The sequence below is a fragment of the Peromyscus eremicus genome, chromosome 1, assembly GCF_949786415.1.
Source record: "Peromyscus eremicus chromosome 1, PerEre_H2_v1, whole genome shotgun sequence".
NCBI lineage: Eukaryota > Metazoa > Chordata > Mammalia > Rodentia > Cricetidae > Peromyscus > Peromyscus eremicus.
In genome coordinates this window covers 157,503,448-157,527,245 of record NC_081416.1, presented here as the reverse complement: position 1 = coordinate 157,527,245, position 23,798 = coordinate 157,503,448, and the positions used below count along the sequence as shown (strand labels likewise).

The 23,798-nt window shown below is 54.4% G+C and overlaps 2 protein-coding genes across 4 annotated transcripts; both read right to left on the bottom strand.

The window, feature by feature from the left end:
* Positions 1 to 1,238: 1,238 nt before the first annotated feature.
* On the bottom strand, positions 1,239 to 10,792 carry Aplp1 (amyloid beta precursor like protein 1). The gene is made up of 17 exons (XM_059276229.1): positions 10,646 to 10,792; positions 9,646 to 9,789; positions 8,573 to 8,705; positions 8,292 to 8,404; positions 7,970 to 8,103; positions 7,679 to 7,863; positions 7,189 to 7,319; positions 6,373 to 6,447; positions 5,565 to 5,723; positions 5,361 to 5,489; positions 4,675 to 4,774; positions 3,145 to 3,246; positions 2,497 to 2,520; positions 2,250 to 2,320; positions 2,026 to 2,088; positions 1,746 to 1,889; positions 1,239 to 1,647 (listed from the first exon to the last, which is right to left on the bottom strand). The coding sequence occupies exons 1-17, from the start codon at positions 10,790 to 10,792 to the stop codon at positions 1,549 to 1,551; spliced, it is 1,953 nt and encodes a 650-aa protein (XP_059132212.1). The 3' UTR covers positions 1,239 to 1,548.
* Positions 10,793 to 13,261: 2,469 nt separating this feature from the next.
* Kirrel2 (kirre like nephrin family adhesion molecule 2) lies at positions 13,262 to 22,014 on the bottom strand. 3 transcript variants are annotated; one of them, XM_059275331.1, is made up of 15 exons: positions 21,954 to 22,014; positions 21,605 to 21,754; positions 20,370 to 20,519; positions 20,048 to 20,208; positions 19,425 to 19,575; positions 19,176 to 19,281; positions 18,937 to 19,085; positions 18,556 to 18,683; positions 18,332 to 18,464; positions 17,976 to 18,076; positions 17,613 to 17,832; positions 16,957 to 16,962; positions 15,936 to 16,036; positions 15,199 to 15,264; positions 13,262 to 13,982 (listed from the first exon to the last, which is right to left on the bottom strand). In XM_059275331.1, exons 1-15 carry the CDS (start codon positions 22,012 to 22,014, stop codon positions 13,647 to 13,649), a joined length of 2,019 nt encoding a protein of 672 aa, XP_059131314.1. In that variant the 3' UTR covers positions 13,262 to 13,646. The 3 variants fall into 3 exon arrangements, with proteins under 3 accessions (XP_059131314.1, XP_059131309.1, XP_059131323.1); XM_059275326.1 differs by lacking the exon at positions 16,957 to 16,962 and adding an exon at positions 16,287 to 16,389 and having other exon boundaries at positions 15,936 to 16,044; XM_059275340.1 differs by lacking the exons at positions 16,957 to 16,962; positions 21,605 to 21,754 and adding an exon at positions 16,287 to 16,389 and having other exon boundaries at positions 15,936 to 16,044.
* Positions 22,015 to 23,798: the final 1,784 nt, after the last annotated feature.

Below are 23,798 nucleotides of genomic sequence, written 5' to 3'. Positions count from 1 at the left end.
ATTAGGCTTAGCAGCAAGCACCTTTCCCCACTGAACCCTGTCACACACTGACCTTGAACTTCTGGTCCTCTACCTCCTAAGTGCTGGGATTACAGGCAGGTGCCACCATGTCCACTTTACACAGCAGTGGGGGTTGGGCTCGGGGCTTCAATGCATGCTTGGTAAGCACTGAGGGGCTGAGCTATAGCCCCCAGTCTCTTCCTAATGTTTTAAAAGTCACTGAGCATACATAACCCCTGACTCCTCTGAACAGCTGTCTTGGGACAGGTAACGGCATGTGGAGAGGGCTAATCCTAACATATCACAAACTGGAGTGTGAGAATTCAGCAGGTGTTGCTGGGACACTGGTGTGGATTGCCAGGGGCTGGAAATGTAGCTCCGTGGCAGAGTACATGACTAGTATGCACAGGTAGACCTTGGAATATCCACTTAGGAGACAGAGGATAGTGGATCTCTGTGAGTTCGAGGCCAGCCTGGTCTATATAGTGAGATCCAGGACAGCTAGGGCTACATAGTGAGACCCTGTCTCAAAAAAATTTTTTTTAAACAAGCATGCATATATTTCCAGTCCTTCATTCCCAGGGCTGGAAGGTTGGAATGGGTGCGGTGTTGACTGTAAATAGAAGGCTGGAGAAGGGCCTTCGAGATGGCTTATCAGGTAAAGGTGCTGGCCTCCAACCCCTAAGACCTGAGTTCTATCCCCAGGACCCACATGTGGAAGGCAGTTCCTGCAGTTCCCTTCTCACCTCCACTCACACAGCGTGGCACGCATGCCCCGCCCCGCCCCCAATTTTTTTTAAGTTTATAGTGGGAAAAAGAGCCAAAGGAAAAGGGAAAGGGGGCGGGGCTGAGGCGGATGGTCCACCCTGACAACTCTGAGCTTGGAGTAGCGACCCATTCAGCACCACGGAGAGCTCCTCGGCAGGCCTGGGAAAAACCAGCCAAGGCCTCTGGGTCCCGCCCCCTTCGCGGTAATCTTCCCACAGGCCCCACCCAGATTTAAAGCACCCACCTCCAGGTTTGTTTGGTTTGGTTGTTGTTTTGGTTTTTTGAGACAGAGCTTCTCTATGTATTCCAGGATGCCCTGGAACTCTCACAGACATCTGTCTGCCTCCTGAGTGCTGGGATTAAAGTTGTGTGCCACCACACCCACCCCTCACCCAGTTTAAAGACCTTCAGGAAGTCTAGGCTGAAAAAGATGAACATCGATCCTCCAATAGAAACACGGGACGGCCTGGTGGTGGGGAAGAGGACTTTATTGGGGTGTTAGTGAAGAAGCATGGGATGGATTCCAGGGAGCAACACACACTGGGACCCAGGTGGTGGTCACCTTAGGGAACAATAAATTAACATAAAATAAATTAAGGTGAGGAGGTCCCTTGTAGGGCAGTAGCTGGGAATTTTTAAGTGGGGTGGAATTTGGAACTGGGAAAGGGAAATTAGAATGAATTTGTCAAGATCTCCCTCCCCCACCGGAGGCTGGGAGTTGGGACTGAGGGCCAGGAAGAGGGGCAGTCTGGGCTCAGCTGAAGGCAGCCGGGGGTGGGGTCAGGGTCGTTCCTCCAGGAAGCGATAGGTGGGGTTCTCATAGCCATGCCGCTGGAGTTCCCGAAGTTGCTGCTCCTCCAGGGTCAGCATGGGGTCCACCTGCAAACAGGGCCAGGGGAGGGCTCAGTGCGGGGGCTCAGTGCGGGGGCCCGAGCTCACTGCTTACTCCTGCCCACCATGATGGCTGCACCTCTCACCTCCACCACTCCATGGCTGATGGTCCCGTAGGGTTTCTTCTTGCGTAGAAGCAGCAAGGACAGAACAATGAGAGAACCCCCTCCAGCTCCCATGATCAGCAGGCTTGACACAGCCTCTCGGGATACTCCAGTCCCAGCGGGCGCCTATGGGGAGAGGAGTTGAGACCAAGGGTATCATTGAGGCCCACCAGGAGCCAGGGCAGCTTTGGAGGACACAGCCTGGACACTGACCTCTGACCTCTTCCCCCAAACCCCCACCCTAGGCTCAGCCTCCTCTTACCAGTTCATCCCGCTGGATATCTGATGCGTGGAAGGGGAAGCCCCTTGGGACAGATGCATTCACCTGGGGAGCAGATGTTATGTACCCTGTTTTTTGACCCTAAGGCCCAAGAGGGTATTTCTGCACCCAGCAACACTAAGTCCACATCCCCAGCAAGCTTCCAGGACCTTCCCTCCCCCCAGGGTCCAGAGCCTCATTCCCTTGGGAGCCTGAGGTCCACTTACCTTTTGCTCATACTGCTCCAGTGGGGATGGCTTCTCTTTCCCAGAGGAGGAAGAATCTGGATCTGTGGACCCTACCCCACCCAAGTCACATCTCACTCTTGAGGGTTCGGACACCCCCAGAGGGATCAGAAAGGGCACCGATCCCACCCCAGGAGGCCTGGGCTTCCTGCTGTATGCAGGCCTTTCCCCTTACGGCTTAGGGTTCAGTGGGATTTAGTGGCTGGGGTCTCTGCTGTGTGACACTTACCTTTTGGAAGGGTCACTGGGGCGTCTGCCGGCAGGAGGAGACAAGATGATGGGAGAAACAGTCAAGAGAGGAAGTCGTGAAAGGAAGCGTAGAGAACCCCCCCAGGACCAGGAACCCTACAGAGGCCCCACACCCCAGATACCCTCCTTCTTCCTCCCCGCCCATTGTGGTGGCACGCACACACCCAGACCTTGGAGAATTAGAAAGAGGGTGGTATGCTGGGTACGGTGGTGCACACTTGTGCAACCTCAGTGCTTGCAAAGCTAGGCAAGAAGACCCTGAGTTTGAGGCCAGCCTAGGCTAAATAGTGAGTTCTAGGTCAGCCTGAGCTACAGAGTGAGACCCTGTATTAACAATCTAAGAGCTGAGGTGGGCCTCACGGCACATGACTGTCATCTCAGCTGCTAGGGACGCTGGGGTGGAAGCATCAAAAGTTCAAGGCCTGCCCAGGCAACTTAGACGGTCTTAGAGGAAAAGGGGGGAGGGGACAGAGGGCTGGTGCTGAGTGGAAGAGCTCTTGCCTAGCGTGCACAAAACCCGGGGTTCCTCAACAGCTTCTTCCTTCAGGCCAAGGGCTCCAACGTTGCAAAGAAAAGGAAACGAGGCTTGACTCCCAAAGGCAGCCCTTCTATAGCCAGGTTCACTCACCATCCTTGGCTTCCGGAAGCCCACTCTTGTCCTCACTGCTGCTTCCGGGCACAGAGGCCTCCAGTTCACTGGGGCCCAAGTGTTCCGAGTGGAGAAGCTCCTCTGAGGGAACATGCAGAAAGATGGCTGAGGTGAGTATAACACCACAGTGGTGCAAGCGCAGGGCGTCCTGGCAGGGGGTGGGAGGGAGGGTAGAGACAGTGGAGATGGCTCCCGGCAAACAGCCCTAAGTGTGACCTGCAAGGTGCACAGCTGGGGGAAGATGGCCCCAGCGGGAAGATGGAGGCTGAATTTGCAATAGCCACACCTCTTTAAATATCAGGAGGTTGAGAGCTAGGCATGGGACATCTGGAGGAAGTCACAGTATACTGAGGGCAATGCAGGGGAATGCTTTCTGGTACTCTCGCTCTTGTGTTGGCTCAGCTCCCTCTGTTGAATCTGGATTTGACTTGTGACTTACTCTAACAACAGAATATCGGCTCAACAATCCAGGGGTGTAGCTCAGTGGTACACATGCCTAGTATATAAAAGGCCCTGGGTTCCATCCCCAGTAGTATCCAATTAGTTAGTTAGTTAGTTAGTTAGTTAGTTAGTTAGTTAGTTTCCTTTTGAGACAGGGTTTCTCTGTGTAGCCCCGGCTGTCCTGGAACTGGCTCTGTAGATCAGGCTAGCCTCAGACTCGGAGATGTGCCTGCCTCTGCCTCCCAAGTGTTGGGATTAAAGGTGTGTGCCACCACACTGGGCACTATCCAATTTTTTGAGGTTGGTAAGGCCAATGCAAGCCTAGATCCCAACACTGGAGAAGCAGAGGCAGGAGGACTATGAATTTGAGGCTGGTCTGGGCTACATGATGAATTCCAGGCCAGCCTTAGTTACAGAGCAAAACCTTGTCTTAAAAAGCCTCTGGGTGGTGGTGGCGCACTCCTTTAATCCCAGCACTCAGGAGGCAGAGGCAGGTGGATCTCTGTGAGTTCGAGGCCAGCCTGGTCTACAGAGCGAGTTCCAGGACAGCCAGGACTACACAGAGAAACCCTGTCTCCAAAAAACAAATAAACAAACAAGCCAAAGGCTGGGGATGTGAGTTACGGGAGAGCATTTGCCTAGCAGACACACAGTCCTGGGTTCCATCTGAAGTACCATATCAAAAAAAAAATAAATCTCACCAGGTGTGGGGTCACAAGCCTGTAACCTCAGTACTTGGTAAGCAGAGGCAGGAGGATTGCTCTAAGTTCAAGGCTAGCCTGGTCTACACAGTGAGTTTCAGACCAATCAGTGCTACAAAGACTGTCTCAAGAAACAATGACAAAAATCCAACTGTAAAATGACCGGTTGCTTACCACCAAAGAACCAAAGAGCTGAGTCCAGACCAGGGGGAATGACTCCATTTAAATTAAGTGCAAAGAAAAACGGCTGGTAATTAGAACCACCAAGTTCTATTGTGATTCAAATGAAGAACATGGGGTGGAGGGTTGGGAGTCAAAGCTGGCCCTCGGAGGACTGAAACTCCGCACAAAGGTAATGGGCACTCACGGATCTGGGGCCGCAGCTCCTGTGCCAGGTGAGGGTTCTGGTCCAGCAGCCCCAGGCTCTGATTCATTCGCTCTTCAATCACCTGAAGGTGCGTCTGTACCTGCGGGGAGGGAGTGTGGAGGATGAGGCGGGCGGTGCCCGCTGGAGAAGAGCAGGGCAAAGGAGAGGTTCCAGGGAGCCAAGGAAATAGAACATGTAGAATAGACAGGAAGTGTGGCACAAGGGTCAGACACCCAGCCATGGGAGGCGGTGTGTGTGTGTGTGTGTGTGTGTGTGTGTGTGTGTGTGTGTGTGTGTTGGGGGCAGTGTTCCAGCATCAAGAAGTTGAGATTCGAGGGATAGGAATAAAGGGATTGGAAAGGGTTTGGGGACACAAAAGGGAAGTTCTAGGCGTAGTGAAGTGTTCTAAACTAAAAGTGAGGTCAACAGGAAAATCTGGGGCCTGGGGAGACCGCTCAGCAGTTAAGAGTTCCCAGGTTTAACTCCTACCACCTACATGGTGGCTCACAACTTTCCGTAACTCTAGTTCCAGGAGACTCAGCACCCTCTCTGGCCTCCCCAGAGACAGTCACGGATGTGGAAAACAGACATACATGCAAGCAAAACACTCACACACATAACGTTTGTTAAAGAGAGAGAAGAGCCTGGGCTAGCAGGGCATCTGGGAACCGGAAGCCCGTGTGTACCTGAAAGCGCATCTGCTGGGCCTTCTCAGGATCCACGGCGGCCACGTGCTGGTAGTGCCTCAGAGTGTGCCTCTGTTCCTTCTGCTCTGCACGCAGGTAGCGCCTCAGGGCCGTCAGAACTCGCTCAGCCTGTGGGAGGGACCAAGGCTGTCTGGGCTGATCCTCGCTCTTCTCATCGGCTCGCCCTGAGCCCTCCTTCCATACCTGAGGTGGGTCGCCCTGTAACGCTGCCAGGAAACCTTCCAGAGCAGCTCGGCGCTGGTCGTTGATCAGCGCGACGACTCTGGTGGCGTGGGTCTCCACCAGGCGCTGCCGCTCACCGGACACCTGTTCCTCCAGGGTCTGCAGAATGGACTGGAAGTGCTAGTGAGGGATAAAACAGAAGGGGAGAGAGAGGGGCTGGGGTAAATGTGAGTCCAGGGCAAGCAGGGTGGGCCTCAGTGGGTCTCCTTCCTCACCCAGCCAGTCTGGGGCGGGAGGCTCGGTGGAAGAGATGGGCGGCAGGATCAAGCAGAGCTGGGGCGGGGCTGGCCTACGGGAACTGGTTTGAGGGTGTAAGGTTAGGTGGGAACCATCTGAAAACGGAACTGGTCCACTTAAGGTCTAAGGGAAGCTTCGGGCCGCTCCGAAGGAAAAGGCAGGCTGAGCCTCCACAACGCGGACGGGCCAGGCCCGGGCCTGGAGGCTGACCTCCAGGAGTCTCCATGGGTCGGGCTGCACAAGACAGCGGCAGGGAAGGGGAGCCAAGAGTTAGGAAGCCGGCTTTCTTAGACAGGGACCGAGAGGAAAATGAGAGGACTGGCTGTTACTTCAGGAGGCTCCGTTTGAGAGGGGTCCAAAGCCAGCCCTCAGCGGGCTTGCTGGACAGCAGGCACCAAGCCCCCGACTCCATCCCCAGCAGGGGCAAATGGGGAGGGGCGCTGTGAGTAGGTGAGTAGGAAGGGGTTGAAACGGATGGAGTGGCCCCGGTGGTGGACAGAGGAGGAGTAAGACTCAGAGGAGGACATCCTACCTCATTCAGGGCCTGCCTGTCGGCTTTGGGCAAGTTCTTCGACTGGTTGTCGGCCATGGCCCACTCACGCATCACCTGGGAGTGAGGAGAGGGACTTCAGGATTCCTGGAGCTACCCTGGTCCCACAGGGAGTCCCCCACCCATCTCCAAGGCTCAAGAAGATGAAGATCACCTAGTGCCTCTGGACTTTGGATTCCCAAGAAGGAATAGACAGAGGATTCCTTTTCTCTCTCTCTCTCTCTTTTTTTTTTTTTTTTTTGAGACAGGTTCTCATGGAGCCCAGGCTGGTCTCAAACTCAAGTGTTTGAGGCTGGCCTTGAATTTCTCATTCTCTTGCCTCAGCCTCTCATGCGTAAGGATTAAGGCACATGCAGTTATGCCCAACCAGCTCCCAGGGAATTTAAAGTGGATTGTGCCATAGACTAGAGTATCTCTAGTGTCTGGTGGCATTTCAATGATCTGCTAGGTGGGTCAGTAATCTAGTGTCATCCTAGAGAGCGGTGTTGGGTACTCTTTCAAGGCGGTGTCAATAAAGAATTTCCCAAGCCTTTAATCCCAGCACTCGGGAGGCAAAGGCAGGCAGATCTCTATGAGTTCGAGACCAGCCTGGTCTACAGAGTGAGTTTCAGGATAGCCAGGGCTACACAAAGAAACCTTGTCTCGAATAACAAAAGAGAGAGAGAGAGAGAGAGAGAGAGAGAGAGAGAAAGGTAAGGAAGGAAGGAAGGAAGGAAGAAAAGAAGGAAGAAAGAAAGAAAAGAATCTCCCTGTATTCATGGAGTCATGTGGTGATGCTGGGTTTCCTGGTACCATCACCTCATTAATCTGGCGCATCCTACGCTCCTCCAGGTCCATCTTGGCCCTCAGGAAACCCTCATGCTCGCTGATTTCCCCAGGCATGCCAAAGTAAACATCCACGCCATCAGTGGGCCTTGCTGTGGGAGTGACTGCAAGACAGGGATCAGGCAGGCCAGTCACTTTTCCTCCCTGAAAAGTCCACTTCCCAGGATGCACCAGAGACCAGCATGCATCCAGTTTAGCCATGGTTATTACCTGGCATCATGGTTCCAGGCCTGGCCTGCGTTGGCAAAATTCTGGGAGCATTGCCTATATGAGCCCCCTCTTCCCATCACTCCTTTGCGGGTCCCCCCCTTCATTCTTCATGGACTAATCTACCTATACCGTATCCAAAGCCACTGACATCTCTTCCATTTCCTCAGTTGTGCCCCTCACTCCTGAAGCACTCCCATGCTCCCCAAACCGCCCTAAACACAAATGGTTAAGAGAGATGGGGAGACTGCCTCACCTTTGCTGACCATGACAGGAGTGTGGGAGCTGGGAGGTGGGACTCTTTTCTCCTCCTCCTCTTCTTCAGCCTGAGGGGGCTCCACGAAGTAATCATCTACTGGCTGAGGGAAGGATTCCACCTCTTCCTCATCCTCACCTCCCTCTGCTCTGCCCCCCAGGGGCCAGGACCGGGTAGAGGGGTCACTGAAGGAATAGAAGACTCAGGCAGTAAGATCTCCAGATAGGCTCCCAGGCTCCCATCCCCTGCCTCAAGAGCCATGGGGAGGAGATAGAATCTGCTGTCACTCACCCAACTGCCATCCCAGAAGGGTTGGGAGTCGCTGGAGGGGGGCAGCATACATACTCCACACCTCGGAACCGATCAGAGCCGCAGGGCAAAAGCATGCCAGAGCCATGCAGGATGAGGCCCTGGGAGCTGCAGGCCTGCAGGAAGACAAGGCCCAGAGACCAGAAGGACCTGGTTGGAGGGTGTGGACAGGGAGCCTGGACGCTGTGTTCCAGGAGAAGGGAATGAGAGACCCCTACGTCCCAATTGGAACGCTTGGGTTCTAGAAGGAAGGGCCTAGATTCCTAGGTCCTAGGGTTAGGAGAGAGGCGGAACCAGTCCTCACCTCCTGCGCCTCCTGATGCCTCCTGCTTGAGCTCTCACACTGGTCCATACGCTCCTGGTGCAAGAACCGACAGCCCTCAGGCACTAGCAGGGCCTCACTCACGAACTCACCAGCTGGGGGATGGGAGACACCAGAATCATAATACCTCAGCCCTGCCCTCCTCCGAGTCCAAGCATCCTCAGAGGTGTCTCTCCTGACACCCGGACTCCTAATGTAGATCTGCCTCATCTCTGGGGGACTCCCCCGTCACCTCAGTTCCCGTCCCCCAGCAGGTGACTCACGCAGGCAGTGGAAGGGCACAACCTCACGGTGGGGGTGAGCGCATCTGCCGCTTCGGGTACCACCACACCAGCGCTCCATCGGGATGGCCTGTGCAGCCTGCTCCACGCGAGCTATGTGTAGCTCTGGGTACATCTGCGGGAACCAAGAAGTGGAACCAACCTACTGGCTACCCCAGCTCTCTTGTTCTTCAGTTCTAGGGACCCAACCAGGGCTTCACGCTCGCCAAAGCAAGTGCTCTATCACTGAACTACACGCCCAACCCTCTTTTTATTTCGAAACCAGGTCTCGATAAGCGTTCTACACTGTCCTTGAACAGCCTGAGCAAGCCTTCAATTTGCGATCCTTAGCCTCTCCAGCAGCTGGGATTACGATGCACAGTTGGTCATTCCCTTGTCAATTTTCTAGTGTTCATAAGGACCCCCAGGTCTTCCTCTCTTGTCTACAGAACTAACAGGCAGCTAGGCCTCAGGTGCCCTCCCTTAAGTTCTCAGGTCTTGGTGAACGAGGCTTGCTCACGAAGCTCAACTTCTCCAAGCCCATTTCTCAGGGCAACCCTGACCCTCAATCGGGTTTCTTTCTTAAAAATAGCCCTCTCTTGTGCCCTGCCTTTCTCTGCTTAGCTTCTAAGTAACTCTTCTCTTTGTATTAGCTCCGCCTTTTCATTTCACGCCTCCTTGGAAACCACTCTCATTGGGCTCCACCGCTTCCCGCATCTTGTTGGTTTAAAGGTCTTTTTATCTAAGCCCAGCCTCTCCTTTGGCCACGCCCACTTACACTCCCCCTTTTTTCTAAATAGCTCCACAGATTCCTAAGCCTTGCCACTCTTGAGGCGATCTTGATTAGTGGACGTTTTTGCAGTTTTTTTTCCTCCTCCTAATATCTCAAAATAGGTCCTGCCCTAGCCCCGCCTCGCCTCCTCGCTGGACACAGACCCCGAACTTCCCCAGGCTTTCCAGATCCTCTCACCTCCCTGGACTCGGCCTTACTCAAGTCTAGCTTCCTCAAGGGCGACCCCGCCCCAGCTTGGACCCACTGAGCACTGACCACACCTCTGCCCGTGGGTCCCGCCCACCTGTCTGCAGTACTCGAGCACTCGCTGCGGGTCCAGGAGACAGCGTCGTGATCGCTGTGGGTCTGGTTCCCAGCGGCCGGTGCGCAGGTCCCGGTGCAGGGTTAGACGCCCACATAGTCCAGCCACCTGAGCTGACCCTGGAGCCTGGGAGTGGAGGCAGACGGGGCAGTGAGGGGCCGGGGAACACTGGCATTCCGGGTCATCTGGTCCCTTGCTCCCTAAAACCCAGATGGACACCTGCCCCTAGCACCAGATCCTTCTAAGCTCTCCTGGGTGGAGGGACCGTTCCCCGGGAAACAGATCCCGTGGGGCGGGAGCGCCCCAGCTCTCCCGTTGCTATGGTGAACCCGGATCCCCACCCCCCGGGTTTCTCGCGGCCTTGTAGCTGAGAAGACAGGCTCCGCCCCCGCCCCAGCTTCTTGGTTCTGGAGCCCGAAAGGGTTAAAACTTGAATCGTGGGGTGGGGGACAATCCAGGCGTTCTGGCCCCTCCTCCCCCCCTCCGTCTCCAGTTCGGGTTCCCATTGAGGGGGTGCAAAGACGAAAGGGCCTGGCTTCCCTGAGGGCCTGCACATCAGGCCGTAAGGACTAGGGAGCTATATCCGGATTGAGTAGTGGGTGGAGGCCTGGACTCCTGGATGTTTGGGGGGCAGGGGGCTCATGTGGGGCCAGAGGATACAAGGGACCCGGATTCTTAGATCCAAGCGCCTGCTGCCCGGTGGGTCCTACGTCCAGGTGGGCAGGGCTTGTGGCTTTGTCGGCTAGGAGTGAGCTAGATTTCCAGAGCCAGGGGCTCTTGGAAAGACAGGTCCGACGATGCGGGTGGGAGGGGGCAGGGAAGTCGGACGATGGAGGAGCCCAGGAAAACCTAGAGTTCGGAGTGCATGGGGCAGGCCACCTGGCTAAAAAGGACAGCGCTTTCTGCGGTGGCCCTGCCGCGTCCAGGTCCAGAGGCCGGGTCCCGCCCCTTCCCCCATCCCCAGAGCCCGGCCGGGCCTCACCTCGGCCGCGCTGGGGCTCCCACCGGCCAGGCTCCCGACGGCGAGCTGCGCGCGCAGAAGCAGCAGCGACAGTGGCAGCAACAGCGGCAGCGGCGGCGGGCTCCGGCGGCGGCCCTGGCCGCGAGCGGCGGGGCTGGCGGGCCCCATGTCCGGGCCTCGCGCCCTCACGTCCCCTGCTCTCCCGCCCGGCCCAGCCCGGCCCCAGCGGTGACAGGAGCTCCCAGCGCCACCGCCGCCGCCGCCGCCGCCTCCTCCTCCCGCCGCCCCCGGGCTGCGCCGGCGCCGCCAGCCCCGCCCCGCGCCGGCCCCGCCTTCCCGGCCAGGACAATAGCGTGGCGGCTCTGCGCACTGCGAGGCTCGGGAACCCCGGGAGGGAGCCTGCGCCATGCCCCAGCCCCTCGAGATTCCAGGTGTCACACCCCACGTTGAGGCCAGTCACTAGGCTCAGTCCTGGGCTCAGTCGTTTTAGACTTTGAGCTCTCTCTTGGGACTTCCATCCTTAGCCTTCTTCTGGCAAACCCAGACACCTACTATCAGCTTTGTCCTCCAAGGATGCCAGAATCCATCGGAGGTGTGGGAGGCGGGGAGCGGACACGGGACCCCTCCATAAATTCCTCTCTTGAGGGGGCTGGAGAGATGGCTCAGAGGTTAAGAGCACTGACTGCTCTTCCAGAGGTCCTGAGTTCAATTCCCAGCAACCACATGGTGGCTCACAACCATCTGTAATGACATCTAGTGCCCTCTTCTGGCCTGCAGTCATACATGCTGTATACCTAATAAATAAATAAATCTTTCATTAAAAAAAAAAAAAAAAAAAAAAAAATTCCTCTCTTGAGATCCCAGGAATACAGACCTCCAAAATTTCCCCAGTCAAGAACATAGAAATGGAGTGTGAAAGCATCCCTGTAATCCCAGCACTTGAGAGGTGGGGGCGGGAAAAGGGAGTTTGGGGCTAGCCTGCCTACCTGAGACCCAGTCTCAAAAGACAAAACAGTAACTTAGAACTGGTCTCCTCTAGGCCTCTTCTGTCTCGGGATCAGAGAGAGACCAAGTCTCCCGCCCTTTCATCCTCAGACCTAGGAATTCAGTCTTCCTGCCCTAATTGCCAGGTGTCTGGACCTTCAAATTCTCCATCCAAAAACCCTTTCTTTAAGATGACTTAGGTCAGGTGCTGGGTACTGTCACCTTCAAATACCTAACACCTGAGGACCACGGTGTGGAGCCCCGCATTCCCACTCACTCTAAGGGCTCATTGTTTTGTCTCTCAAGTAAGTGCAGAATGTTCTCTTTTGCCTGACCAACAGAGGCAACCCAGCTCTGTGTGGACTTCTAGGTGTGTGTCTTGTGGGAACCTGCCCACATTCGTCTGTCTGCTTGTTTTCAACTGTGTATGCATCAGTGTGGGTGTGGGTGAGGCAGGGGTGTGTTATTAAAAAAGTCTAAAGTAGGGTGGTGATGTGCACCTGTAATCCCAGTGAGGGGGTGGGGGCTGAGGATGGAAGATCAAGAGTTCCAGGTTAAACCCTGTTGAGAGAAGAATCAGTGGTTAAAACACTAGCTGCTCTTCTGGAAGACCTGGGTTCAATTCCCAGTACCCACACTGTCTGTAACTCCAGTTTCGGGGCATCCATCACCCTCTTCTGGCCTGGGGGACCAGGCACATAAGTGGTGCGCAGAAATACATGGCGGCAAAATACCCACACATGTAAAACAAAAATAATAAGTCTTTAAAAAACAAGAAGAAATGAAAGTGCCATCAGTAGTAAGCAGCTAGCAAGGGGCTGAGGAAGGACTTAGGACTTCACTCCTAATGACTCCCCACGGCCAGGGTGGAGGAAGGACTATAGGGCAATTGTCATGGACCTCTTCATTCACGGAAAACCCAAGGAGACTCCTCCAAGCACACGTGCCTCTTTGTCTTTTTTTCTAATTAAACATAAATATTCTTAGTCCAAGATTCCCCTTTTATCTTTTTTATTTTTTATTTATTTGTGTTTAAAGATTTATTTATTGGGCTGGAGAGATGGCTCAGAGGTTAAGAGCACTGGCTGTTCCTTCAGAGCTCCTGAGTTCAATTCCCAGCAACCACATGGTGGCTCACAACCATCTGTAACGAGATCTGATGCCCTCTTCTGGCCTGCAGTCATACGTGCAGACAGAACACTGTATACATAATAAATAAATAAATCTTTTAAAAAAAAGATTTATTTATTAAGTATACAGTCCTCTGCCTGCATGTACACCTGCAGGCCAGAAGAGGGCACCAGATCCCACTAGAGTTTGTTGTGAGCCACCATGTGGTTGCTGGGAATTGAACTCAAGACCTCTGGAAGAGCAGCCAGTGCTCTTAACCTCTGAGCCATCTCTTCACAAACACACACACACACACACACACACACACACACGCACACGCACACACGCACACGCACACCTTTACCTCTTTTATTCTCACCCCATCCCCACTCCTTGGATTCAATCCTTTCTGTGTCTTTAAGGAAGGAATCAAGAGAGTGGTCATTCTGAGTTCTCATAGAATGAGCAGCCATATTGGCTATACTTTTATTGGCCAAAGTTCCCCTCCCTGGGAAAACCAGGACTGGGTGTGGGGAATTATTTCTTTCATCTTGACTTGTCTTATGCTATCATTATTCTTGCTGCAGATGGTCATTTTCAAATATCTTCTCTACTGGCTAGAAATGCCTTCCATCCATGTCCCTAACTCCCATCGTCTCCTGACTTTTGTCCCTCTGCAAAGAGTTTAGTCACCATCTTGAATGTCTTTCTCACAGGGGAATAAATGGGTAAAGTGGTCATATTGCTCCCACTTGGAGCATCTGTTTTGGCTGAGCTGACTCTGCATCAATGATCCTGACATTGTTTCCCTCCTTTGGTACTCCGTTTTGGAGGAATAGGTCATCAACTTGTCCTGATTCCTCAGAAAGCTGGACAGGACATGATGGCAGGTTGAAGATCTCAAGACTCTTCAACTAGAGAGATGTCTTCACACATGAGTCTGGAGACGCTGGTGGCTGGGTGGAGACAAGGTAGCGTAGGGGAAGGGGGGAGTCCCAGAGCTCAAATCTGGGGGTCCAAAGGATGTGGGTTTCATGTAGCTGGCGAAAGCGCGGGGATGAGGTGTGGTGAGGTAACCGGCCCGTGCTCTGTACAGTCTGCAGGGGGGTATTAAGTCCAGGTGTGGCTTGAAGTCATAGTAAGTAGGAGTCCCTGGAAGTCCAATCGGAGAGGAGGGTGGCAAGAAGAGGCCTCCTCCAGGGGCTTCCCCAAGGCTAAGGCTCACACTGACTCCACGAACCTTGTAGTAACCGTTGGTTGGATCCTGGGGAACAAGTGAGACTTGGTAAAGAATGGGAGGGTATAGGAAGGTAAGAATCATGGGTGGACAGACACACGGAGCTACAGACAGACCTAGAGAGAGGCATGAAGGCAGAAAGCAGAAACAGCAGGAGCAGAGACTCTGAGACAGAGAGAGCTAGGCACATAGACCAGCAGAGACAGGAGAAGGGTTGACTTCCTAGAACAAGCAAGGTCGGGCTGAAGTTGGGGCAGGAGGGAGAGAGGAAGGGAAGGAGAGAGGGAGGGAGGGAGGGAGGGAGGGAGGGAGGGAGGGAGGGTAGATTTCAGGTCAAGAGAAAGGCATGGTCAAGTATAGACAAGAGGCTTTAACTGGGGTTAGGGATGTAGTTCAGCCGGTAGAATGCTTGTCTAGCATGCTCAAGACCCTCGGTTCGATTCCCAGCTCAGTATGGTAGCACATGCCTTTAATCCCAACACCCAGGATGATAATCAGGAGGTCAAGATCATTCTTGGCTACATGCTCAGTTTGAGGCTAGCCTGAAATACACGAGACTCTATCTCAAAGAAAAGTCAGGGAGGGGGCTTTAGAATGGGGGCCAGGGTTGGAATCAATGCATCTGTCCTGAGATAGGATTTCAAAGCGGGACTATCTTTGGGAAATGATACTAGGGTGGGACCTAGTGGGAGGAAGACAGGCTCCTGGCTGGTAGAGAGCAGCCAGAGGGACACCTAGAGGCATGAAACACGGCTGACGGGGAAAGAAGGCCTGGAGACCAAGGAGAAATGATAAATAACACAAGCCGAGGCTGTGGAGCCTGCGCACCGGTGAGCTGCCTCAGAAGTTCAAGGCAGCTCTTTTTTTTTTTTTTTTTTTTTTTTTTCAAGACAGGGTTTTTCTGTGTAACCCAGGCTGCCCTGAAACTTGCTCTGTAGACCAGGCTGGCCTCAAACTCACAGAGGTCCTCCTGCCTCCGCCTCCCGAGTGCTGGGATTAAAGGCGTGCGCCACCGCCACCGGCTGGCAAAGGTAGGTCTGAAGGTGAGAGAATCGAAAGAGGAGGCCGGCTGCAGAGTAGCCGCCAAGTGTGGTGCTGAGGTCGCAAGTCCTGGTTTGTAACCCAGCACTCCAGGAGAGACCGCCCGAGTCCAAAGCCAGCTGCAGGGTGGGGCCCTGTCTCCACAAAGTGGGAAGAGGTGGAGACCCGGTGACTGGTGGTGAGCTCCTCCCCCAATACTCACTGTTGTCTCCAGAGCCTCCTTTTCATCAAGAATCAAGTCACTGTGCTCAGTGTGCACAATGGGACCCTGAGGTAGGAAAAAGAACAGCAGGCACTGGGTCAGAAGATCATCCTATTCCACTGCCAGATCCCAAAGGCCCCCCTTTGGAGGCCAGGCTGAAGGAGAGACACGGAGGCTAGACTTATGACAATAAGGAAGGCTGTGAGGGCATATTGAGCAGAAAGGATAACTGGAGAATAAAACATATTTGCAATTGTGGGAATGCTGTGGATCTAGGGTCATCATATTTAAGACAGGAACCAAGCTGGGTACAATGGTGCACGCCTTTAATCTCAGCACTCAGGAGGCAGAGGCTGGAGGATCTCTGATTTGGAGTTTATGGAGTGCTGGGAACCGAACCGAGGGCCTTGAGCATGCTAGACAAGCATTCTACCGGATGAACTACATCCCTAACCCCAGTTAAAACCTGTTGCCTATACTTGATCATGCTTTTCTCTTGACCTGAAACCCACCCTCCCTCATGTCTCCCTCACTCCCCAACTCAGCTAGACCTTGCTTGTTCTAGGAAGCCAGCCTGGTCTACAGAGCAAGTTCTAGGACAGCCAGGGCTTCACAGAGAAACCCTGTCTCAAACAACAACAAAAGGGCTAGGGCTATACTTGAGCTTGAGAATGGGTTAGACTAGGTTGTTATTTTGGTCTGGAAGCAGAGTCAAATATGGACGCCCAGTATCTTACCCGGTCTTCTCTGCTGCCTGTCTCCTCCTCCGGGCCACGTGAACTGGAGCCGTCACTGCTTCCTGGGATCCGGACCAAGTTCTTGTTCTTGGAGAAAGAGCCTGAGGCCCAGGACGGTGAGAGGCACATGAGGTCATACTTTGTGAAGACCGATACTTGGGAAAAGAGCTGACTGGGCAAAATGGGCTAGGAAGGCTGGAAACCAAGGAGAACCCCGGCCTGGGAGAGATGGAAGGAGATGGGGGGACCCTGAGGAAACTGTAGGGAGGGAACCTGAACCTGGGACAAGATGAGCCCTGTGCAAGCTTAGGGAGCCAGGAATGGAGCCAGGTCCCCAGGCCAGGCGGATACTTGCCATGGCGCCAGCAGCAGAGGGTCACTCCAGTGATGACCATAAAGAGGGTGGTGGCTGCAGAGACTGCTCCAGCCACAATCCGTACAGTGGGCAGCAGATCTGTAAGGAGCAGGTGGGACGTCCTCAGAGGGCTGATCCGAAGGAGGCTAACAGGGAAATGGGCTCGGGGCTTGGGTGTGGGATCCCTGGGTTCAAAAGGCTGCCAAGTCTGGGATCCCCAGATTTGCAGTGTGCTAGGTTTGGTGTCGAGGACTCATGAATTTGGGGAGTCACAGTTTGAGATTCCCCTGGCCAGTCACACCTGTAATCACAGCACTTGTCAGGAGGGCTGCCAGTAGTTCCAGGCCAGCTAGGGCAAGCTGAGACCCCGTCTCAATAAACAAAACACCGATAATGAACAGACAGGACTGGCAAGATGGCCCAATGGGTAAAGGTGCTTACTACCAAGCCTAAAGGCCCGAGTTCAATCCTGTGGACCCACAAGATGGAAGGAGAGAACTGACTCCTGCAGAGTTGTCTTCTGACTTCTACATATGCGCTGTGTCAGGAGTATGCCCCTCCATAAACAAACAAACAAACAAATAAGTGTAAGCAAGCACCCTAACTTTAGGGTTGCTTAGAACTTGAGAGCGGGGGCTGGAGAGATGGCTCAGAGGTTAAGAGCACTGGCTGCTCTTCCAGAGGTCCTGAGTTCAATTCCCAGCAACCACATGGTGGCTCATAACCATCTACAATGAGATCTGGTGCCCTCTTCTGGCATGCAGGCATACATGCAGACAGAACACCATGTATGTAACAAATAAATCTTAAAAACAAAACACAGAGAAACCCTGTCTCGAAAAACCAAAAAAAAACAAAAAACAAAAAAAACCTCGAGAGTCTTCTATTTTCCAATTTCCCAGATTTGTGGGTTCCTGGTATGAAATGGCCTTTCCACTCAGGGCTCTGTATTTGAGAGAATTTATTGATCTTGGGTCTTGTGATTCAAGAAATTCATACTTTTTATTACATTTCAAATGTTACTGTTTGTACCTATATGTGGGGAGGTGCATACTACAGTGTAGGAATGGAGACCAGAGAAGAACTTTTGGGTATTGGTTCTCTCCTCCACGTGGGTTCTGAGGGCTGAACTGGGGCCATCAGGCTTGGTGACGAGTGCCTTTACCTGCTGAGCCATCTCACGGACATAGTTTTGAGACTCACTAGGTTTGGGGAGTCTTTGCATTTGGGAACCTTATGGTTTGCTGGCTTCAGTCTTGGGAATCGCTGTGTGTGGGGGATTCGGAATCCCCAGGTCTCAGTTCTTTGGATCAGTAACTCACCTCTACGGCTCAGGTGGACCTGTGTCCGTCCCTCACCCAGGCGGTTCCTGGCAGTGCAGTTGAAGACCCTGGTAAAGTCGGACTCCTGGGTCCCGGAAATGTGTAGCACAGAAATAAGACCTGGGCCCTGTCCTCCCTCCACTTCCGGGGCTGAGAAGGCCTCCACCAGGAACCTGCCTAGTGAGCCTGCCTCCAGGAAGCCCTCGTCCCAAGACCAAACCTAGGAGCCAAAAGAAAAGGGAACTGATTAGAAGCCTGGGGAAGCACAGAGGAGCTGCTGGGGTGTGGGAGATGTCAGTGTCAGGTGTGGGAGGGTGGACATTACGGCTGGTGTGTCAGAGAGGTGAGGGTTCTTTTCCTTACCACGGAGTCCGGGGCAGGAGAAGCAAACACCACACACTGGAGGCGAGCAGGGCCCCTCAGGAAGGCTGGCGCAGGGTGAGGGGCCGTCACTACGGGGGGAGCTGGAATGGAAACTATGCACCATGAAGCAGAGGTCTCGACCTCCCCAAAATCAGTTCTGAAAGGTGCGAGGTCAGACCTGGTCACTGTGTTTTTCACCCTTGAAATACCAGACCATGCCACTCTACAGACTAGGATAGGCCTGCCCCCCCTTCAACAGTTCCAGCTCCAAACCCCAGTCCCACAGCCTATAACTTCCCTCCTGGGCCACGCCCTCTCGGCCCACCCCCTACTCCAAGACCCTCGGGGTCTCTCACCATTCACTGTCAACCTCGCCTGCGCTGTGCCGCCTCCCAGACCGGAGCGCCGCGGCTCAGCCCTGCACACATAGTCGCCCGCATCCTCCAGCGCCACGGATGGAAGATGCAGCGTGGGCCCCGAGCTCAGCACCTGGCACAGGGAAGGGGCATCAGAGACAACACTCGGGGAGGAATCCCAGCCCACTTCCAACTACCGTCCCGGATCCCAAATCGGACTTCACCTGAGAGCTGCCGAGGCGGGTCCAAGTAATCCGTGGAAGTGGGTTCCCTCGCCAGGCACAGCTGAAGGAGGCGTCTTTCCCTACGTCCACGGACACGGGCTTTGGTTTTGCCTGCAGAATAGGTCCATCTGGAGGAGAGAGAGGAGTGGGGTGGAATGAGCCCCTGACACAGGATCCGCTAGCTACTCCAAAACACTAACAGGTACAAGTGTAGGTCTCCGGGCAACACCCGCCACCTAAGTCCGCTACCACAACCCCGCCCCTGCCTCGCTTAGAGGTTGATCTGGCCCAGCCAAACCTCGCCCTGCTACCTGCTCTAGCCCTGCAGCCCGGCACAACCACGCCCACCTCGGCCCCACCCACGGCCCCGCCCCTGCTCACACAGCACTTCCAGCGCGGTGCTTCGGTTGGCGCTTCCCACCGCATTGCTGACCTCGCAGGACACCGGCTCTGTCAGGAACGTGGCGTCTGCTACGACCTCCAACCTTGGCCCACGTGCCCCGAGCACCGGGGATCCCCCCTTCGCCCACCTGCGGAGACAGTGGCGGTATTAATATAGCCCATCCTATCCCTCCTCAAGATCCCACACCCTGCTGGAGACAAGTGGCGTTTGTCGTCACCTGTAACCGGTGACAGGAGGCTGGGCAGTGGCTTGACACCGGAAAGTCACCTTCTCTCCCTCCTGCACAGTCTGGGGCTCAGCAGACAGAGTCACCACTGGGGGATCTGTGAGAGTAAGGCAGGAAGGAGCTGGGTAGTCGGTACCGATCCCCCAGGTATCCCAGGGTGTCCTTCTCCTGCCCTCTCCAGCTGGGTCAGACCCAGGAGTTCAGGCCCACCCGGGTCTTTCCAGGACCACTCGCACTCACACTGCAGGATCAGTGTAACGGCTGTGTCCTTCCCTGTGGGCAGGGCCTGGCTCCGGGCTCTACAGATCAAGGTGGCTCCATCATCGTGACTGGAAGGGGTCAGGAATAAGGTGTTTTCCACTGTCCCAGTGGTCTTGTCCTTCAGTGTGGTCTGGAGGTGATAGATAGACAATAATTATTTCTTTTCTTTTTTGGACAGGGTCTCACTATGGAGCCAAGGCTAGCCTTGAACTCATGATTCTCCTGCTTCAGTCTCCTGAGCGCTGGGGTTACAGGTGTGTATTACCACACCACATATTATCAATGATTTCATTTATAGCTTACACAGGTAGTGCTTACAATGTATTGGATACTTTTAGACATTCACATGTTTTATTTAATTCTCTATATTATTCTAGGAGGTAATGCTACTGCTTTCCCATTGTGTAGATAAGGAAACTGGGAGACAGAAGTTAAACACCACAGACAAGAGCAAACGCTAGCAAACGACTGAGCCAGGAAGTCTGGCTCTTGACCTGAATCATATTTCAACCCTGAACGGCTGCCATTCTCCCTTTAGTGATCGAAGTGGACCCTGAGTCTCACTGAATGAACAAAGAACGGCAAAGCGATTTAGACCCAACCTGGTGGAAGGTGGTCCCATCCAGCCGGATCCCATCTCGGAACCACAGTAGTTCAGGGGCAGGTTGGGCATCCCCTCGACTCCGACAGGTCAGATTCCCAGGAACTCCAGCAACCAGAGACACTGCAGGGCCACCTAGTACCTGAGGGGGTTCTGGGGGGACTGCATGGCAGACCTGGGGTCAGAACTGCCTCCTGGAAGCAGATCCTCTGATCCTCTCAGCTCCACCCGCCACTCTCCTAGGGTTCCTAGACCTCCCAGGTAGTCCTCCACTGCCCCACCCCACCCCACCCCGCTCCCAAAGCACAAGGCTGGGTCCTCACCCATCACACGCAGCTGTGCAGGCCGTGATCGGAGGCCCGCTTGCGAAGCCTGGCACTCATACGTTGCTTCATCTTCCAGTTCCACAGGCTTAATGTGGAGGTCGTGCTGGCCACTGGCTGCGTTCCCTGATATCCAGTACCGGGACCACCCTGAAGACAGAAGAGACAATATATAATTCTGAACTCCTGGCCTCAAGTCTCCATCTCCAGAATCCCACCCCAGGGAGCAGAGTCAGAACCATACGTTCCATGCTAAAACACCATTAACACATCCGGGCTGGGGGCAGGTGTGGTGGTGCACACCTTCAAATCCCAGCACTCCAGAGCATGAGGCAGACACATCTCTATGAATTCGAGGCCATCCTGATCTGCATAGGGAATTTAGGCTGGCCAGGACTACATAGTGAGACACTGTCTCAACAACAACAAATAAACAAAAACAAAACAAAAAGCTAGGGGGAGGGCTGGAGAGATGGCTCAGAAGTTAAGAGCACTGCTTGCTCTTCCAAAGGTCCTGAGTTCAATTCCCAGCAACCACATGGAGGCTCACAACCATCTGTAATGAGATCTGGCGCCCTCTTCTGGCCTGCAGGGATACATGTATACAAATAAATAAATCTTTTTTGAAAAAAAAAAAAAAAAAAAAGCTAGGGGGAAAAGTTGGGTCCAGAGAGATTCTAAGCCTCCTGCCAATTTATAGTCGCCACAAATTTGGGAGTGAAAAAGTCAGAAAAGAATACAAGGAAACAATTCCCATCGAAGTTAGCTTAAGCCAGGTGTGAGTGGTGCAAGCTTGTGATTCCAGCACTCAAAAGGCTGAGGCAGGAGGATCTCGAGTTTGAAGCCAGCCTGGGCTACAGAGGGAGACCCCAACTCAAAGAAGGAAACAAAACAAATAACCAAGAAAAAAATTAGATAAAACACTACCTTTCGCCCACCACAGAGGAAAGTTAAAGGGGGCGGGGCTTCTGAAGAGCTCACAATAGCCTGTGCATTAATTACACGACTGTAATTATTGGTAAACTATCTACTCATTTATATGATGTTTTAGAATAAAAATGATAATCCCTAAACACAAGAAATCACATCCCCCTCAAAAAATCATTTTAAAACTCGGGGTTCCCAAATATTCACTGGGAGGCCACCAATCTCCAAAGTTGAAACTGTCAGATGCTGCCCACGCCCAGCCCCCCTGCCATGTTGCCAGCCCTTCCCAGAGTAGAGACCAGACTCACCTGGAAGGTCTCTTTCGCCCCCTAGAGCCAGCCCATCCTTAGTCCACTGCACGAGCCCGCGGTAGGCGCCCAGAGCACAGGGTAGCCGGGCTTCCTCCCCCAGCAACACCACCAAGTCCTCTGGCTGCTGCAGGAAATGGGGCGATGGGCCTAGGAGAAGACAGGACAGTGCAGCTGTGCTTAGGTCAAGAATCCTCTTATGCAAGACCCAGGGGGTCCAGTCTCCAAAGCCCTCCTTACTCAGATTAGAAGCCCTGGCTTCTAATCTCTCACACCCCCAGTAGGCGCCCTTAGCTACTTTTCCCAATAAAGGCGGACAGATAACCCTCCCTGCTCCCTCCGGGGGTACCTGCAAGTCCTCTGAAGCAACAGAGGAGGGCGAGGAGGGCGAGGAGGGCGGGACCCAGCATTCCGAGTGTGTGTACCCCAAGATCCCGCAGACTTAGGGCTGCACTGGTCCCCTCCAACTTCTTCCTCGAGAGCACGCCTCTCACCACGCTGGACTGGAACCCTTCTCTGCACCCCACTCTCCCCACCCCAGGCTGGAAGATTCTATGTCTGTCTTGGAGTCCCGGAAATCTGGCTCATCCTCAGCCTTCGATGCTCTACACCGCTCGCGGGTTGCACGCCCTGGGTCTGCGAGAGACCCGCGGGAGGGCGGGATCCTACTCGCCCCGCCCCCTGGATACCCGCCCTCTTCCCATTGAGAAACTCCCGCGGCTTGCGTGCCGAGACTCCGGGCGCTCCGGCTAGCGGTTCGCGCAGCAGGAGGGCGCCCCTCTGTTATCAGGGGGTCTGAGAGCTGGAACACCTGGGTCCAAGGAGGGGGCCCTGTTCGAGTTGGACACCTGCGCCCTACTGAGGCTGAAGGGGAGGCGAGCACGAGGAGGAGGAGAGAAGAGAGTGGAAGAAACTTGCTCAGCCCGGACTCAGGAGGGACTGAGCTGAGTGGAAACCGAGCTATAAATGGGAACCCCTGGGACTTCGCCAGTTTCCGTGCCCCGGGGAGGCGGGCCCAGGCTCCCGTGGGCCTGCGGGTCGAGGAGAGGGCACTCAGGTGTTGAAGGACTACTTGGGAACCATGAGAAAAGAGGGATTCAGCTCCCCACTTCCCCAAATACCCACCCCACCCCCGCGCTGCCTTGTTATCGCTACGAGCCTGACACACCCTAAGATGTAGGCATCCAGCCCCGCCCCCCGAGTTCCACTTTTCCCAGAACTCAGCAGTACCCAGCCATCCCCTCTCTCAGCCTAGCCGTCCCGGGCCCCTCAGAGTGGTTGCCGGGCGACGGCTGGGAGGCGGCGGTGCTCTGGCTCTGGCAGGCAGGGAGGCTGGGAACCGCACAGCTTGTCCTGACAGCTCCCGTGCATCCCAGCTGGGGCGTTCCCACGCTGCGCAGCTGGCAGAGCAGGTGGGAGGGGCCCTGAGCTTACTAAAGGGGCGCGCTGGAGGCGGGGGGGGGGGCGCTGAGATCCCAGGTCTGACATTCCTGGACCTATCAGAATTAAATGACATTGAGGGCTCAGACTGGTGTGTCTAAATGTCAGAGGGTTGGCCTTCCAGGGAGAAGGTGGTTCAGATCTCTGCTGGCTGAGAAGCTGGTGGACCTTGCAATCTGCAGTATGGCGCAGTTGGGCAGGTTCGGGATATCTGGTCTTAAGTCTTAGAGCTACTGGATTTAACAACAAATCTCATTCTCACTCACCCCCACTGGCCCAGGAGGATTGGAAAACCAACAGAAGAAACAGCTGTGCTGAGTCCTATAGGAGTGTCGGGGAGGGGGCTGGGGGGCTGGAAAAGAAGGTCCTAGGGATCTAGCTCTGGGGGAATCTGGACTCCCGGCTTCTGTGTTTTGAAATAGGACAGGCTTGAGCCCCGGACTCCTGAGTCTCGGGGAGGAAGTCAGGTGATGAGGTTGTTTTTCCAGACACCTGATATAACTTCCCTTTCCTGGCACTCTGGGGCCACCGGCATGGAAAAATGGAGAGCCTGGAGTCCCCAGAGCGTTCGGAGAAGGAAAACAGCCAAGGTTGAGTGTAGAAGGTGTGTACTAATTAAAGGTTCCAGCAACTGACAGCTCTACACCTTGGCCTCCAAGGGTACCATCTGGTAAAGGCCCCGTGGCAGACCCTTCCTCGATTAGGTCTGTGTGCAGTCGTCTCCCAGGAGGTGTTGAGGGGTTAGAGAAGGGAA

Coding starts and splice junctions, on each gene's coding strand:
- Aplp1 (XM_059276229.1), bottom strand. CDS start 10,792: ATGGGGCCCGCCAGCCCCGCCGCTCGCGGCCAGGGCCGCCGCCGGAGC. Junction 2,521..3,144: donor GCTTCCGGAAGCCAAGGATG/GTGAGTGAACCT, acceptor TCCTGCCGGCAG/ACGCCCCAGTGACCCTTCCA. Junction 1,890..2,025: donor ATATCCAGCGGGATGAACTG/GTAAGAGGAGGC, acceptor CTCTCCCCATAG/GCGCCCGCTGGGACTGGAGT.
- Kirrel2 (XM_059275326.1), bottom strand. CDS start 22,014: ATGCTGGGTCCCGCCCTCCTCGCCCTCCTCGCCCTCCTCTGTTGCTTC. Junction 19,086..19,175: donor CCTCCTGTCACCGGTTACAG/GTGACGACAAAC, acceptor CTGTCTCCGCAG/GTGGGCGAAGGGGGGATCCC. Junction 15,265..15,935: donor CAGGCAGCAGAGAAGACCGG/GTAAGATACTGG, acceptor TTCCTACCTCAG/GGTCCCATTGTGCACACTGA.